This window comes from Podarcis erhardii (assembly GCF_964252035.2).
Source record: "Podarcis erhardii genome assembly, chromosome: 11".
Classification (NCBI taxonomy): Eukaryota; Metazoa; Chordata; class Lepidosauria; order Squamata; family Lacertidae; genus Podarcis; species Podarcis erhardii.
In genome coordinates, this window is record NC_138501.1 from 42,897,300 (window position 1) to 42,915,321 (window position 18,022).

General features: G+C 43.9%; 1 protein-coding gene across 3 annotated transcripts in view; it reads left to right on the forward strand.

The window, feature by feature from the left end:
• The window catches only part of ALPK2 (alpha kinase 2), a 67,435-nt gene that overhangs the window by 38,828 nt on the left and 10,585 nt on the right, over positions 1–18,022 (forward strand). For 2 of the 3 annotated variants that reach the window (XM_081881334.1, XM_081881335.1), the window contains exons 6-13: positions 2,451–5,385; positions 6,881–7,028; positions 8,688–8,815; positions 8,912–8,947; positions 10,730–11,004; positions 11,132–11,220; positions 13,909–14,126; positions 17,212–17,260. In XM_081881334.1, the coding sequence (XP_081737460.1) occupies positions 2,451–5,385; positions 6,881–7,028; positions 8,688–8,815; positions 8,912–8,947; positions 10,730–11,004; positions 11,132–11,220; positions 13,909–14,126; positions 17,212–17,260 (3,878 nt within the window). Of the gene's footprint in view, positions 1–2,450; positions 5,386–6,880; positions 7,029–8,687; positions 8,816–8,911; positions 8,948–10,729; positions 11,005–11,131; positions 11,221–13,908; positions 14,127–17,211; positions 17,261–18,022 lie in introns of those variants that run through there. The other variant, XM_081881336.1, reaches the window with a different exon arrangement.

Consider the following 18,022-nt stretch of genomic DNA (forward strand, 5'->3'; position numbering starts at 1 on the left):
GACTGTCAATGCAAAAGGTGTCAGAGGAGCACGTGACTTGCAGTGCAATCCTATATGTTCCTGCTCAGAAGTAAACCCAATTTAAGTTAGTGAGAATTGCTCTCGCGTAAGAGTGCATAAAGTTACACCCTAAACTGAACTGAATTTGAAGACTTCAAAATTAGCTTATGTTCATTGAATGCAAGTGAAGTAATGTACCAAAATATATTTTAGTGGGTAACACTGAGGTTTGGGAACATGTATTGCAACCAGAGGAATAGGATCATCATCACTGTAGTAAATCAAAGTCTAGATTACAGGTTTCCAAATCCTCTTAATTTGATTAAAAATAATCATCTCTATGAAGGGATGCATGTGGTGCTGTGGTTTAAACCACAGAGCCTAGGACTTGCTGATAAGAAGGTTGGCGGTTTGAATCCCTGCGACGGGGTGAGCTCCGGTTGCTCGGTCCCTGCTCCTGCCAACCTAGCAGTTCGAAAGCACGTCAAAGTGCAAGTAGATAAATAGGTACCGCTCTGGCGGGAAGGTAAACTGTGTTTCCGTGCGCTGCTCTGGTTCGCCAGAAGCGGCTTAGTCATGCTGGCCACATGACCTGGAAGCTGTATGCCGGCTCCCTCGGCCAATAAAGCGAGATGAGCGCCGCAACCCCAGAGTCGGTCACGACTGGACCTAATGGTCAGGGGCCCCTTTACCTTTACCTTTAATCATCTTTATAAATTGATCCATGGTTTTATAACTGTTTGAAAAAAGTTTTAAAAGCTGTTCCTCTCTTGACTGGAGTTTAATAGCTAGGGGTCCCTTCTGGTAAGAGTTATAAATCAATCAACTAAGAACTAAGACTGGTTTGCTGAACCAGACCAACTACAAACTAGCCTAGTGTATTTGTTCTACCAGTGGCCAAGCATATGCTTCCATAAGCTCATAAACTTGATCTGAAGGTGATGGTCTTACCTTGTTATTTCAGCACTGGATACCAAGAAGTGTGTTGTTCCTGCATATGGAGTTCTGCAGCTAATAGCTGTTGTGGCTAAATGGAATTGCTGATCATTACATGCTTTATTTTATATTTAATTGACATTTCATTTGCTCATTAATTTTACTGAATGCCATAGAGCAGGTATGGGGAACCCGTGGTTCTCCAGGTGGTGTTAGACTCCAGCTCCCATTATCCTTGACCATTGGCTATGCTGAGTGGGGCTGATGGAATTTGGAAGGCTACAAGTTCCCCACCCATACTCTATGGATACTAATTTGATCTAAGAAACTAGGTTCTCCCACCTCTAACAACCCAAAGGGCATTTGCCTTCTGCAATGTTGAAAAGGAACAGGTGCCATGCTTTGGTTCATGAACGCACACACAAGTACTCCTCTCATCCAGAGTCTCATGTTGATTCTGATTTGCAGAAATGTGACCCTACCTAGCAGAGCTTCCCCTATCGCTACAAAAGAAAGGAATGCTCTCCACATGCAGTGCTTTGTAAATGTAGAACAGATGAGGGAAACATTTAACACTGCAGATGTTGTACAACACCCATCACCCCTGGCCATCCTTGCTGAGGCTGATGGGAGTTGTAGTTCAGCAACATATGCGGGGGTGGGGAGGTTTCCCCACACCTGATTTAGACCTTCCCTCTCCTTCTGTGTTTGGGATTCCCACAAGAAATCACAAGATCAGGGTGAGTGAGTTCATTGACTTGGTTCAGAGTTTCTCCATGAAGTCATCATTTGAAAGCATAAGAAGATTATTAATTGATCTATCCCTGGTCACTTACAGTATATGACTTCAGCATGGCTTGGGCTAAAGCAATAGTAGATTTTAAACTAGGTGCGTGAACTAGCAAAAGTTAAACCCTTTTTATGTCTCAGTGATTCCAGTGGAAAGGTAAAGTGTGTGCTTACATTTTCCCCATTGAAAATGCTAAATGTTGGTCTGAAAAGGCCTTATTTTTGCAGTCCCTATGCATGTACCCTAGTCAAGGCCAACCCTGTTAAACCTACATGACTTCATACATACCAGGCCTTAGTGTGTTGACTTGAATGGATAATAGGTATCATATGGATGTTGATAAATCACGGGGTTAGTCGCACATTAGAGTACAGTGGTACCTTGGTTGTCGAATGTAATCCATTCCGGAAGACCGTTCGACTTCTGAAACATTTGACAACCGAGGTGCAAAGGGCCATCTGCAGTTTTCATTGAGAAAATTGAAAAGCACGCCACGGAAGTCGTTCAACTTCTGAGGCACATTTGAAAATGGAAGCAATTACTTCTGAGTTTTTGGAGTTCGAAAACCAAAATGTTCGGCTTCTGAGACACTCAAAAACCAAGGTACCACTGTATTATCATTTTGGGGCCCAGTACCACCTGAGCTTTCTGATTGAATAGCCTAATTCGTAATTCATAAACATGTCTTATTTCTTCATTCCTTCCCTCACCCTATTTGTTCCAGGTACAGCAACAAGAAGCTGACTCTGACAACACAGTGCCAATCAGTGGTAATCTGGAACTATTTATAACGGAGCCTGTATTAGACGAGAGATTTGTTTTCAAATCTTCCCCTGTAAAAAGCCTTGCTTCTGAAAAGTCAGCTTCAGAAAAGGTCAGTGGCAAAAACGGATTTCCAATAGACAGTGCAGTGCTGGAAAACTCTGCTGGCCTTTGTGTGTCCAATGGGACTCATAATGAGAGGGAGCTGTGCTGGGATCGAACTCTTCATCTCACAATCACGGATGATACGGCAAGCCGCAACGTGCCGCCTGGAGCACAAAGTCACCCCAGTGTCACTTCTAAGCAAGAAGGCTTATGTGATATTCTGACTCCTTTGGCTGTGCCCAGTATACAGACGGAAAGAGCAAAGGCCTGTGGAGGGAAGCCCCATGAGTCTAATGAGGTAAAAGCAGTCCATGATATTCCCTGTGCTCAGTATCTGTCCAAAGCGGATTCCCAGGGAGCCTTGGAAGCTGCAGAACCTGAGGTCAGAGATGCTGATTTATCATCCATGCACGAGCAGTTACAGATGCTTCTTTATGAGGGAGAAGACTGGGGCTGTGACTTTACTTGCGCAAGCAGCAAAGTTGAGAGTTCAGCAGCTGGGACTGACGTTGCGAGGGATGTAAGCACTAGGCAGCATGTGCCAGGAAATCTAACAGAAGATAATCAGCTTGTCACAGAATTGGCAGGAGTAATGAAAGTCCACACTGATTACTGCAGTGCGCTAAAAGGAGATGGAGCATGTAGCCGAACAACCACGGACAACAGCTCTCTTGCACTACCTGCAGAAGCAGATGCCATGTGTCTGTGCTCTGCCTTTGGACACGAAACAGAAAAGCCATCTGTTCATCCATTAAGCAGCAATATCCAAAAGGAAAAGCCTGATCATAATAGATCTGCTCATATGTCTGCTTATCAGGAAGAAACAATTATGACTGATGGTGGCTTCCAGTCTTGTAGAGTAGAATCTCCATTGAAACTTACAGAAGCTCCAGGCGATCCTTTAGAACATGGCCAGGAAATGTTAAAAGGCCTACCTGCTAATTATCCCAGCCCATTGTCTTGTATTGAACAGATTGTTCATTGTACAGATGGCCCCAAAGCAAAGCAGGCTGACGAGATGCCTACTAAAGAGTCTCATGTTACACTGTGCCACTCGAGAATAAAAGAGTGTGCTAATCTTGCTGAGCTTTCACTGAAAGAGGATTCATCCAGTAATTTCTCTGGCAAAAATAATGATCAATTTGGAACTGAAGAACACTTTTCAGTTATGGCGGTCGATAAAAGCGTTGCAGAGAAATTTCAGGAGAAAGGAACTGAGTCAGAAATGAAAGCTCGAAGTGACAATAATTGTGATATTTATCATGTTTTGAGAGGCAATAATGGTAAAGATGTTCAAGCTGTATCTGATGCACAGAATTGCAGCTACCACACGGAAGAACATAGTTCAGTTTTAGCTACTGAGCCTAAAGCTGTTGAGGGCAATGAAAAAATAGAGGGGCACAAAGTAGAACCAGTTTTCACGGCATCATACAAAGTTAGATTCTACACTGAAGTTCTGTTAGAAATAAACAAGAACAATGAAAATGACATGAGTGAAGAAAATAGGGACTTTGGCACAAGCATAGGGCAAGCTGCCCTAGAATGCAACTATGTGATGCCACCATCAGATTCTCATCAAACAGTATCCGGAAAAAAATCTAGCACTGCTGACCGTTTAGAGTTAGGATTGGATTTTGCATGTTCTCCATCGGAACATTGCAAGTCAGCAGCTTTAAACACTGTTCAGCCTTCAAGTATTATCAGAAATGAGTGTCACAGTACAGGTCAGGATAATCAAAATGCAAGCCATATGGTAGGCAATTTAATCGTTTGTGCTCAGCATGAGATTCTACAGGAAAGCAAATGCGAAGGTTGTAGTACAAATGAACTAGTGTCAGGAAAGTTTGGTACAAATGTACCAGAGGCAGTTGAAAACCTAAGGCAAACTGAGTCCATACAAGTCGGAATTAAGAAGGATAAGGATGAATATTGGCAGAATCAGTGTGAAAGGGTGGTGGAAAAAAGTAACACTCAAACAGTCCAGTGTGAGAGAGAAACTGATCCCGAGGAAACTGAAGTAGAACCTTATATGAGGAATCTAATCGATTCAGAACACACACATTCCTGGCACGAAAACAGTGAACTACAACAGGATGAGTACCAGCATGTAGGCAGAGAAAGTCAGACCAAAATAATTCCATGTGAAAGGGGTGCCAGAGAAACTCAAAAGCCCACTGAATGTAACCTAGAGGAAGTGGAGCCTTACATGAGGGCACTTATTAATTCAGAACAGATGTATTCTTGGCATTATATTACAGACTTTGTGCATCCATTTGTGGTCCTTTCCGGTGAGCAAGCTGGTGTGTCTGAAGGGGGATTAGTGGGAGAGTGTGTAGTTCCATCTATAGGTCACAATCGAGCCACAGCATTCACAGATGGTGAGAGGCAAAGCCTAAATTCATCAGAGCATGCAATAGGGGCCTTAGTCAGCGTCTTGCCTTGTGCCTCCAAGAACAGTCATCATTCTCAGGAACAGCTGCCACAGGTTAAAATTCAGCCATGCACTTCAGGAGCAACTGCAGGAGAAGGGAAGACGAAGTCGCAGGAATCCTCCAAACCCTGCAAGGCACCCTCGCATCACAGTAGCACCGAGGACGTGAAGCGTAAGCAAGAAACCGTAAAGAAGAAGATGGCACCAAAGGTACAAATTAAGAAGCCGCGCCTTGAAGCAAAGGAAAATGTTTGCAACCAGGCCAGCTGTGTCAAAAAAGTCTCAAAAACAGAGGCCGGGCCAACTCACAAGGAAGAGAAGAGGGAACAACGGAAACTGCCTTGCAAAAAAGACAGCAAAGGTATGTTTAGAAACTGATTTATTTTTTTAAATTGTCCTTACACATCAGCAGTCCTTGGGCAGAAATTCTCCTAGGCTCCAGACACAGGTCTTTCCTGACTTTGCTTTCTGAGTTGCTTTGTAGGTGGAGATGCCAGAGATCAGGGGTGCCAGCTCCAGGGGGGCAAGCCCTTGTTGGCCCTCTCAGTATTTTTAGGGGTAGGGGCAAGGGTCTCCCAAGCAAGGAGGCAAAATGCGGAGCCTAGCACAGTGCGGATCCAGTGGCCAGCTGCTCCTCCTCCTGCCATGAAGGGGAAGGAGGGTCAAAGCAGACCCCTGCCGGTGGCAGCACCAGGAGGAGATGAAGGAGGAACTGCTGGCCATTGAAACTCCATCCTCGCTCTGCTCAGCTCCGCCCCTGGCTGCTCTTGATGTCCTGCGCCGGACGAGTGTGATGTCATGTGTGTGACATTGCCTCCCTAATCGGCCTCACAGGCTGGCACCTCTTCCCGAGATGGAACGTAGAAACTATTATATGTAAAGCATGAGCTGTACCACCGAGGTATGGGCTCTCCCCAATTCAATATTGTTTACCAGAAGAGAAGTGTTACTATCATCTGACATCTCAGTCCCATGAAATGGTTATTGTGACAAATCAGCTACTGCATACATGCTTAGTTTTCTCTACAAAACAATGAGTCCTTACCCAATCAGTTAATAACTACCATCTCGTGTGTCCTTCCTTTTATTAAATAAAATATAAAAAATGTGGTTTAGAATTAAATGAGGTGGAATGTTTTAAATCAAACCACTCTGGTTTAATTGGATTGTGGACAGTGCAGCTTAATTAGACTCGGGGCTAGTGATAGTTTGGCACATGAACATATGTGTGAAACTGTGGCTCCCATCTTCAGGGCCAGGGTTAGGGAACCAGAAGCTCTCCAAGTACTGCTAGACTATGAATCCCATCATCCTTGATGACTGATCATGCTGGTTGGCACCTATGGGAATTGTTGTTGTACGCCATCCTAATATTTTAAAAGATTTTATAAATGGAAATAAACACCTGGAAGCTCAGAGGTTACCCACCACTTTCTTAGAACATTTAAATAAACATTTATAAAGAAATAAACAATATTGTGGAAGAATATTAATTTGCTTGGATGTCCAGCTGCTTTTGAACTACAATTCCCATCATCCCTGACAACTGGTCTTGCTAGCTAGGGTTGATGGGACTTGCATTCCAAAAACAGCTGGAGGAAACGCTGCTCCAGGATAAAGTGGAAAAGGTTGATTGATTTTTCATCAGAAAAGAAACCCCTAGCCCTAAGAGAAAGAGACAAAAGGAAATCTACATGGTTCACAGTACAATCTACAAGGTGTATGCATCATTGTTATTTTTAAACTCTTACAATGAACTTACAGGAATGACATATCAACAGACATGTAATGCCTAAATTGGTCCTGAGGTTTTACTATGTGTTTAAGCCACTCACTGAATTGTGTTTTACTTCAAGCACCAAAGCTGGTGAAGAAAATCCAAGCTGAACTGTTCCCTGACCACTCTGGAAATATCAAATTATGCTGCCAGTTTAGTGAAATTCATGAAGACTCCACCATTACATGGACTAAAGACTCTAAGCTACTTGCCCAAGTTCACAGAAGGTAAGGAGAGCTACGCAATAAACATACATGCTTTTCAATGCCATTTGGATGGGTGGAGGAGAGTGTGCATGTTAGGGAGTGTGCTTATTTTGATGACCAAATCTCTGATGGGGATGGAGAGAAATGACAGCTGCACCTAGTGAAGAGATATTGTTATAATGGATTACTGCAACAACCTTCAGATTGTCTGGGTAACATAAATTCATTCATTCATTCATTCATTCACTTCTTCTTCTTCTTTGGTGATCACTCGTAGCCGAGTAAGATGTATCTGAATGTATCTGTGTGTATCTGAAGAAGTGTGCATGCACACGAAAGCTCATACCTAGAACTAACTCAGTTGGTCTTTAAGGTGCTACTGGAAGGAATTTTTTTATTTTGTTTTGACCATGGCAGACCAACACGGCTACCTATCTGTAACCGAGTAAGATTGTCATCCATAAACACGGTTTTAACAATGAGTCTGTAAGTGACTGTGGAGGCCAGTTCTGGATCCACACGTCCTTCCACAGTGGGGACATTGGTTTCCGGGTGGGAGTTGATCATGGTGTGAATTTGCCGAGCATGCCTTCCTCTTAGCACGTTTCTCTCTTGCGTCCTGAGTTCAATTGTCCTCAAAGCCCATGACACCTTTGGTACAGGCTGAGCAACAAACAGCCTTGCCATGTGCACAGTTCTTATAGGTACGGGAGTGCTGCTGTCAGGAAGAGGAGTTATTTGTAGAAATCTCATGCAGGCAGCAGTGCACATAATGAGGGGTGGATGAGGACTGTGTGCGTGCGTGTGGATTATCTCTAAAATTTGTGGATACAATAAATTATTGTACCATAGAGCAGTTAGTCAGTAGAACCAATGGAAGAAGCAGGGCTTGATTGATTTAATCCTAAATGATTTCTGGATTCTAACACATGTTCTAAGCATTGACAGAGCACATGGAACCAGTGGCAACAGAACTAACAAATTCAACAAGTACGGCACATGGCCTGTAATTTTATCAGGACAAGTTATTTGTGGTTTACTGTTGTAACAATTGTTTTCTCAAAATTTATCTTCTGTACCATGAAAATCAATAAAAGCAGTGTTAAAAAAAAACCCAAGTACTGCATCCTGTAGATATATTTGAAATGAACATTTATGGATTATAGCTCCTATAAAAAATCCTTTGCACATTTTGTAAACATATGAAACCTATGCTGTTTGAGTGGGTGGTATAGGTGAGTGTGGTACCCTACAGTTGTCAAGTGACTTCAGATGTGTACATGGAATTGGGTCATTCATGTGCATGTATTTATATGCTTGCTTGCTTTTAGGCCTGACTCAAATTTGGCACTCCATATTTGTTAGAAATGTTGCTAAGTATGAGATTCAGCAACTCATAGTGCTTGCCTTAAAATCAAGGCAAGTATTATGACTTCCATGTTCTTCCCCAGCTTGGATTTAAATCTGAGCTGAATAATAACTCCTTCCTAGCCACTTACTTGCCTACTGTTCCAGGAGCAATAACTAATAACAGTGGCCATATTTCCCTACATTCCAGTAATGGGGGTGGGGAACTAGAGGGAGAGGGGAAGGAAGACAAAGAGATCACACAAACCTCTGAAAAACTAAGCAGAAAACTAAGCAGAAACACAAACATTCAAATGTTAACATCTCTTCTAGTGCAGGAGATGACTTTCCAGTATCCCTGGCAATAGTTCAAGCTGGTAAAAAGGACCAAGGGCTGTATCACTGCTGCTTGAAGAATATGTATGGGAAAGCATCTGCAGAATTTAACCTGACCTCCGAAGGTAAATTCTAACATATTGTTTCTTAAGACAAAGCACAATTAAAGGTCCTGTTTTACTGTCTAAACCTTGCCTGTGTTGTTCTTGTTCTCTCTGCAGTATTGGAACATCTTTCCAGTCTTCAGGATGTTGAAGGTAAGTCCATTTGGAATTCTTCCTGTTCACCTATGGAGAATCGTGCCAAGTCATAATCGTACTTGGGCATATTCTGCATAGCTGTTACTAATTTGAGCCAGGGCTTGTTAGGACGCAGTGACAGAGATGGTTGTAATGTCTGCCCTGAAATATGTGAAGCAGTAATGTACAAGAAAGTCTGTCTAAGTATACATGAAGAGTCTTCCCATCAACACTTAGTCACCTTATTCTGAGCTCTCCTACGCTGATCGCATCAGCCACTCCTTGAGAGCCTAGCCCACATTCTGCTTTTGACTTTTTTTCTTGAAGAGGAACATTGTACCTAGGTTTCCCATCTTTATGGTTCCCTGGGTCTGCCTCACTCGCTTGGCGAAGGTTGCTGCTTTAGCTTGTAGGGTCAGAAAGCCCCACTGAAATTGAAGCAGCTGAAGTGGCCCCACAGGGACTCTGCTGAGAGAAAGGAACTATAACAATGACCTGTTTTGATACAAGCATTCCCGGTGCCCAAACATGTGGCCTTTGCAAAGTCTTGTGCTATGTAACACTACCCAAGGAGAAAGGCAAGGAATTAAGAGACGAGAAATACTTTCCCCATATGTTGCTATTTCTCTAATCACACCAGCATGTGTTTTGCTTTGCCCGTGCTAAACATAGATAACACTTTTGCCAACAGGTTTCATCATTGCTGGACATATTGTGCTAGTCAGCTTTAGCTTATTCAGTCTAGTGGATGGTTAGTTGTTCTGACTCTTCAAGAAGCAGGATTAATCGTTCCATCTCCTTTAAAAACAGTTGCGTGGCTTTTCATTCATTACCTGCAAACGCGTCTTCGTGTGCCTTTGCTATTGGAATTTGATACATGGATGGAATTGCTAAGAGGGGGCTCCCAGGCAGTCGTAGAAATGGTAAAGAATGCAGGTTGGGATGGAAGGGTCTGTCAGCATCTGGAGGGCCATAAATTCCCCACCGGTTTCCTGACCCCAAATGCACAGCAATCACATCACCAAATCCCAGACTTTGGAGGGATCAGCCTTCCCCACAGCATGTTAAGGCTGCATTTCCAACAAGGAAGATCCACTGTAGGACCTGAAGCCTTGGAAGCTTCCATGCATGATCACAGATGCTATAAGCTCCACATCAAACTTCATCACAGAGCTTATTGCTCTTCTGCCCAAGTCTAAAGTTGTCATAGTTTGGTTTGTTTGTTTGTTTGTTTGTTTGTTTGTTTGTTTCGAAAACATTACAGTGAATTTCCCCCCCCAGTAGATTTCTCTTTGGCACGCATACGCATAATTTTTTTTAAAATTTCTTTTATATAATATTTATTCGTATTTCAAAAATAGTACAAAAACAAAAAATAACAAAAAATAACACAAATACAAAAATACAAAACTAAAAACAATTAAAAACAGATAAAATTTCAATTGCTTATTTTCCTTAAACTTATTTCCCAGACCTCCTCACACCTCCCCTTTTTGTATTCCAATTCAAATTATTAATTCAGCAAATCCTTATTATAACTTATTATATCTTTTTCTCAACCTTTACATTACAGCTGGGAACCACTTAATTTCTGTCCAACATCATTCTAACATTCATTAATTTTACAATGTTTCTCGAGATAATCTTTGAATTTCTTCCAGTCTTCTTCCACTGACTCTTTTCCCTGGTCTCGGATTCTGCCAGTCATTTCTGCTAGTCCCATAGCATACGCATAAAATTTTTTACTTAGCAAAATGTAGTTTCTTTGTTGAGGTCTTATGCATATTTATATATTTATAGGGTTGGAAGAGATTGAATTCTTAGAGCTTATGTTCAGGGAAGATTTCATCAGTGATAGTTATTTTGGCAACAGCCTGCATGGGAGGATTATAACCGAAGAGCTGCATTTTGGGGAAGGAGTGCATCGAAAGGCTTTCCGAAGCAAAGTCATGCAAGGCTTAGTTCCCGTGTTCGGCCCCGGCCACCCCTGTGTTCTGAAAGTGCACAATGCCATTGCATATGGGACCAGGAACAACGATGAACTCATGAAAAAGAATTACAAATTGGCACTGCAGGTAAGTGATGGCTGTACCCTTCTGTAATCAAGACCTGTGGGGACATCCAAGCTTTTAAACTATGGCCATGGTTAACTGTGTTAATTGTTTCCTTTCTTGGCATGCCACTGGATTCTCTTTTATATAGGAATGTTATGTTCAGAACACAGCAAGAGAGTACGCCAAGATATATGCTGCAGAAACAAAACCTCTGGAGGGCTTTGGAGAGGTGCCTGAGTGAGTAACATTTTTAAAAAAATAAAATGTGTGTTGCAACCGTAACAATGGTGTGATGGATGACATCCACACCTAGCTCCATGCATGCTGTTGGACACGAATGAGAATTAAGAGTGAATTAGCCTCTCTTTCTTCTGTTATTTCCTCTGCCTTGAATATTGGATTATGTAAGCCAGTGGTTTTCAACCAACCAGTGTGCTGTGGCACCCTGGGGTGCCTTGAATGATAGTCAGGGGTGCTGCAGGCAATACTGGCCTCTGTACTTCTTTCCTTCCTTCCCTCCCTCCCTCTGATGCCTTCTCGCATCTCTGCCTCCCAAAGGCTTCTGTGGCTGGCTACAAGCTCTGCAGGCAAATGGTGCCTCTGGGGCTGGTCAGGGGGTGCTGGTTGCCAGGAGCTGAGGTGGCCTCGGAATAAGCAAGCAAGTGGGTGAGGGAGCCCAGCCAGCCAGTCCACCAGCCCTTGCTGTTGGGAATGGACAAGGGAGGGTGTTCAAAAAAGGATGAGAAGCTGCCAGCTTTGCAAGCAAGGGGTGACATAACTAGGCTCCTGATCCCCACAGGGGTGCCACATTATAATGTAGTTGGTCAAGGGAGCCGCGGCCTCAAAAAGGTTGAAAACCTCTGGTGAAATCTCTTCAGGGCAGGGGATTGTCCTCTTATCCTTTTTTCATCATGCACACAAGAAACAAACAATGGGTGGCATTCAACTAAATATTTATGCTAGCACAGAAATTAGCTCCAGTGCAATGGGTCTCCCCTACCTCCCAATCCTCTACCTGTGCATGCCCTATGTCATCCCCAAATCTGCTCTGGAGGGTTGGTGGGGAGCTCCAGAACAGATGGGGGTGCATGGGGGTGAAGATTCAATTGTGCAAGAGAAAACTTTGCGTCAGCAGAACATTCTCCTTAGTGCAACGCTGAGTACAACCCAATGTATCTGAAGCACTTTGAGCACTCAAATTGCTGTTAATGCAAACTATTATCGTCATCATTATTATTATTTGTTGTGGGGCGCCAGCTCAACACTTCACATTGGTAAGGAAACACCGTTTAAATGCTGTAATGGATGGCTGGACCAGCATGACCTCAGATCTTTTTCAAAGGATTTGCTGTTCCACTGTAGGATAGTCATATATAGCCACCTCCTGAAGTGATCGCTGAAATTCCTTCTTGTTCATGCATGACGCTGGGGATGAGTCTTACATATCCCTGAAATTTGTCATCTCTTTCAAGAGGATATAAGATACCTCCTTCAGGTGTATCTGAAAGTATCTTAGTGGGGGAGACACGTAATACATTGTGCAGGTTAACCTGAAATAAATTTGATAGGCACCTGCTATGTGTGGCAGGACAGAGTCTCATAGTACAAAAATGTTCTCTTCCAAGTCCACATTTGCAGCATGTTTGCACTTCTGTCTCAGCGACATCTATGCTGGCTTAGTCATGCCCACAGAATGTAAGATGGCAGGAGCCACAAGGATGTGCTTTATGGGGAGTTGGGTTCAGGTACCAGGCCTGTTGGCAGACCAACTCTGCATTATAAAGATGTCTGCAAATGTGGCGTGAAGACTGGCAACAACAACCCTGCCCTGTAGTTCCTGGAAGCAGCAGTCAGGTTGTGTATCCACAGCAGCAGCCAGAGGAGAATGCTAGGACGAGCGCAGAAAGAAGAAATGCCACGGTGCATCTGGAACAGCAAAACCAGACGCCTTCACCTGCCCCATCTGCAATAAAACATGTCATTCCTGTATTGGTCTCCACCGACACAGCAGGCATTGTAACTCTCCCAAAGGTTTCCCTTTACCCTTGCATTCTTCCATTGTCTCTTGAGACAGACCGATGCCAACAATAATGCAAAGAAAGAGAGAGGCAGTTTGTCCTGGTTGTGTGCATCAGCCCTCTCTGTTCGGCAGGGCTGCTACTTCATTTCTAGATCTGCAGTAAAAAATATTGGTTCAAACAAGGTGAAAGTGCAGAGTTAAAAATAGAAGTCGCCTCTGGAAAATGTAAAGGGAAGATGCAAGCAGTACATCTGAGCACACTGTGCTGGGCCTGAGCTCTGGAGGCGATGATGGAATTGCTTTAGGGCTCTTATTTACACATCACAACAGCTGTACTCATATCTATGAAGGATTTTCCAAGCGGAAACCCAGCTCACAAACGCTGCGGTAATTTGCTAAAGAATCCTGTTCCAGCACTTCCTAAAAATGTGTTCCTCCTGACCTCTCCAAACACTTTGCTTCCTTGAGTCTGTTTCTTTATTTTTTAAAATCAAAGTTATCATAGACTATCTTTCAGAAGCTGAAAACTATATGTTACAAAGAACTAGGGGTGGATGGAGTGGCCTTTATCTAGTTCATTTCTGTTTTTCATGTGTTGACTGGTAAGTTCTGTTCCATTTCCATGCAGAGGTGTTTTTTTAAAGGGAAAATCCACACAGATGTAGTTGTTTTAACCATAATCCTGATGTGGTCTCCCCCCCCATGCCCCTTTAGTGTTCCTTTTACACGTGTTGAAAATCTTACAGCAGTTCCCCCGGGAGTGACAGCATTTTATAATGTGCCATCAGTCGCAGAGAGAACATACAGAAAAAAATACAGCAGTCTGCATGGACTCGTGAGTGCAGCCTTAAGTGCTGCCTAGGAGTATAATGTGTCATTGTCTTATTTATTGGTTTTCATTTTAGAATCATTCCTATTTTCCTTGTTCATCGGCCCAAGAACAACGTCCCTTATGCGACCGTGGAAGAGGAGCTAATTGGAGAATTCGTGAAATACTCCATCAGGGATGGAAAAGAAATAAACTTCCTGCGAAGAGACTCGGAAGCTGGCCAGAAATGCTGCACCTTTCAGCACTGGGTATATGAGAGAACCAGCGGCAGCTTGCTTGTAACAGACATGCAAGGTGAGCATCTCAACACTACATGTCCGTGTTTGATGTAAAGCTGATGGAAGTGTAGCAGCTGACAAGTGAGCGATGACGTCCCTGGTTCAAGCCTCACTTCAGTCAGAGGTTCACTGGCTGACATCAGGCAAACCATTCATCTCACAGACAAAGCCCCGTCCCCATATCTGCGGTATCAGTAGTGCCATCCTCCCAACATTGGTGTCAATGGGAGAGTAGATTGGCAGTGGTAGGGTTGCATAGCCCCACTGGCGGGAGGGATAGATCTGCTCCACCAGTCTATCCATGCAGCTCAGACCTTGCCACTGCCCAGCACTGTCCAAATAAGCTGCAGAAAGGCTGGTGTTGGGGAGGCCTCTCTGCAGCTCCACCCAACACCTGGGCTGCTACTGTGTAGTATGATGAAAATTAGGGGTGCACAAGCATGGAAGTGAATTCTTCCACCTTCAGGCATTCTTCCCAAAGTTTGAAATTCCATCTGGGTGTCAAAGAAGGGATAGAGCACTACATTCCTTTTTTGTTAGCCTGAAGCTACAAAAGAAGGAGCTTCCTTTGCTCTATGACCAGCACAGAAGCAGAGCAGGTTCCATTTGTGTGTGTTTTTTGTTTTGTTTTCTTGCTGTTCTGTATGGCAGGGAGGAGGCCCCCCTCAATGGCACTTAGAACAGTAACTAAGTTTAACCTGGAAGCTTCTATAAACGTCAGACATCATGTGACCCACGTGATTCGCAGCTTGGAAGTTTAGACAGCCCATCACGTTGGGAGTCGGAGTGGCCCAGGCTTTCAGGAATGTATATAAGCAGTTGCTTTGTCCCTGTTTCCCAGTTATATAGTTCAATAAAGGTTCTTGCTGTGTCCTGCCTCCTGGGAACCCACCTACACTTCACCTTCCTGGTTGGGTACACATGGAAGAACAAAGAGTTTGGTAACCCTCCCTCCTCAGTCTATTGTTGCAGTTGGTGCTCAGCTGGTTTTTCCTGTGACTCTTGCCCTGGGCCCAAGTTGGGTAGAGGTTTGTAAGCTGAAAGTGTGACTAACCCATGATCAGGTCACCCCTTCAGTAGCTGCTTCAGGCTGGATGCCTGCAGGTACAGTACATCACTGTCTAAAGTAGAACTCCTGTCAAAAGATTTGTGGATATTTCCTTTTCTCCAGCCTCCTCAAGGCTGCAGCGCTTTTTATTCAGAATGTGTTACCTTCTGTCAGAGGAAAGAAATGAATTATCTACCTGCTGTGGCAAGTATTCAGCTTCCACAATGGTGCTATATTCAACTAATATAACAAATGCAGCAAGAAATTCCTACATTTTTCCACTGCTGGTAACCGGTTTGAAAAGAGGATAGAAAGCATTATAGATTATTTTTCAAAAAAGAAATGTGCAGTGTTCATTTCAGCTCATCTGTTACTCTTCACAAGGTATTATTGTTAGGTTCAGACTTTGGCACACAAGCTCAGCTAGGTGTACTCCCAAGTGAAACAAGCCCTCTGCCAGCACAGCAGAAGTTTTAGTGGTGCAGGCAGCAATTGGGTTGTGCACAGTGGGCTGGGCTGAGAGCTCCTGCTTCAGTTCTTGACTGAGCTGCTCTCCTATGGCTACTGGCAGTGAATGGGCTGGCCTGGGAATGCCTGCACTCTCTCTTGTGTGCTCACAAAGCCCTTCTCACCCCTGGCACTGCTGAGTTGAAACTGCTGCTAGTGATTGGGACTGGCTGCAACCACTTGCCCGCCCACATTCCCCCAACGTGCAGACATTCAGCTGCAGTCAGTGTTGTGGCTGCTCTGAGATGGTTAAGTCCACAGTCTAAAATTACCTAACTGCATTACTGAGTGTGTCTTGTATCAGTCACATTTGGGCAAAAAAGAGGTTTCAGCAATGCAATGTTGGGACTGCAGGATTTCACTGCCTCTCTGCCTGTGAGCAGGCCTCACCCAGGTGCAATGGGCACAATGGCTTGCGACCAACCAAATCAGCACAGTCCAACTTTTCATACCAAGTGGGCCACCAGAGTACTTCAACATGGAAAATGTAGCCGCACACTGCCTTGTCGTGTGAGGGTGGGGGAGCAAGGCCAAACTTTGATGCACATCCCCAGTCCATGTACTGCCTTCCCATAGCCAGCTAAGTGAGGTGCTGGGCTTTGGGAAGGAGATGGGGGGGTCCTATAGCCCTCCCACCTTCCTTCCCAAGCTGGGAAAGTGCTAACTAGGCTTTGGAAAGGAAGAGGAAGGGCTCTAGGACCCTGTCAGAGCCCTCATGCTTCCTTCCCAAAGCCCAGTGCCTCCTTACCCAGCTTGAGAAGGCAGTGTGAGGGCTGTGTGTCTCAAATGTTGAGGGCCGCGTGTGGCCCTCAAGCCACACATTGGACCACTCTGAACTAAATCATTCAATGCATGGGACAACTTCTGTGATCGCAACGGAAGGAGGTGAAGTTCTGTGGAGCTCACTTGGCCATAGTGATCATTGTGTGACCTTGGCCCGTTCCCTTGTGTCTTACCATAGCTGTCAACTTTTCCCTTTTCTTGCGAGGAATCCTATTTGGAATAAGGGAATTTCCCTTTTAAAAAGGGAAAAGTTGACATCTATGTGTCTTACCCTCATCTAGGTATCTCACACAAAAAGAGGAAGGCAGAGAACCATACACCCCAGTCGAATCTCCTTGGAGGAAGGGCAGAGTAAAAACGCAATAAATAAATACTCAGCTGCATTCCACCCTGTGAGTTGTGATCTTTGCAGATCCCCATTGCAGATCTTTATTGGGACACCAGAACCAAACAAAGAGATGAGGGTCGGATCCAAAAAGTCTGCCTGAACTGAGGCAGCTCATCAAGAGGCACAGTAGTGGGGCAAGAGGTGTAGATAAGCCCTAAGAGGAAGAGATGCTCCAGAGTAGAACTATATTCAGTGACAGTGCTGAATGAATAACCTGCCTTGGAGAAATGAAATATTTGTGACGGTATATACAGAGAGTATGATGGATAGCATCTGTAATCAGCAGCGAAGCCAATAAAAACTGCATTAATATATAAAGCTTTTCTATACCTGAAATACCCCTGTGTGATGCTGGCTTGCTGTTTTATTTTGTAGGTGTAGGAATGAAACTAACCGACGTTGGCATAGCAACACAGGCCAAAGGGTGAGTGAAGCAGCGCCATTTTTTAATGACCTGGTTTTTCCCCCCATTGTTGTTTCAGCCTTGTGATGTTGCAAACTTAATAGAGAAGGTTGCAGCACGCAGCATCCATTTTATGCCACAGCTCTTAAAAGCAAAATGCATTTCAGTAGGGCTTTCTTGCTGACTTCTTCTGGTGGATAAAATGTTAATGGAGTCTTCCTTTTGAAAAGGCTCATTGGTTTGCTTCTGGGAGAGGGAGTAATAAACACACTGCAGACACCCTTGGTTGTCCCCCACCCCCCATACAATATCATGTTCCACCTAACCCATCTGGGAACAAACCATCATTCTTCCTAACAGGTGTGTGTGTGTGTGTGTGTGTGTGTGTGTGTGTGTGTGTGTAGCAGCAGCCAAAGGATATAGAAGTATTATTTTGCTCAAATCCATTATCAGGACTCACCAATGTAGAGCTCACAATATTAGAGTTAATATCAGTGCAGACCTCACTGGTACAGAATGCACAAACTCAGCTCTACTCACATACTTTATGCAGTTTTGCTGCGTTAGCCAGTACAGGGTGAATCAAGAGCTTCCTTGATAAAAGGGAAGCATTAAGGGAGAAGCGATGGGCAAAGGTAACAAACTATTAAACCAAGAAATGATCTGTTGGAATTCTATGAAAACAAATTGTGTGGGTGGGTTTTTTAAAAGACATTTTTATGAATTTAAACAAGAGTTGGCATGTTATGCTAAAGATTCAGAACCCTAGTTGCATGGGGAAAT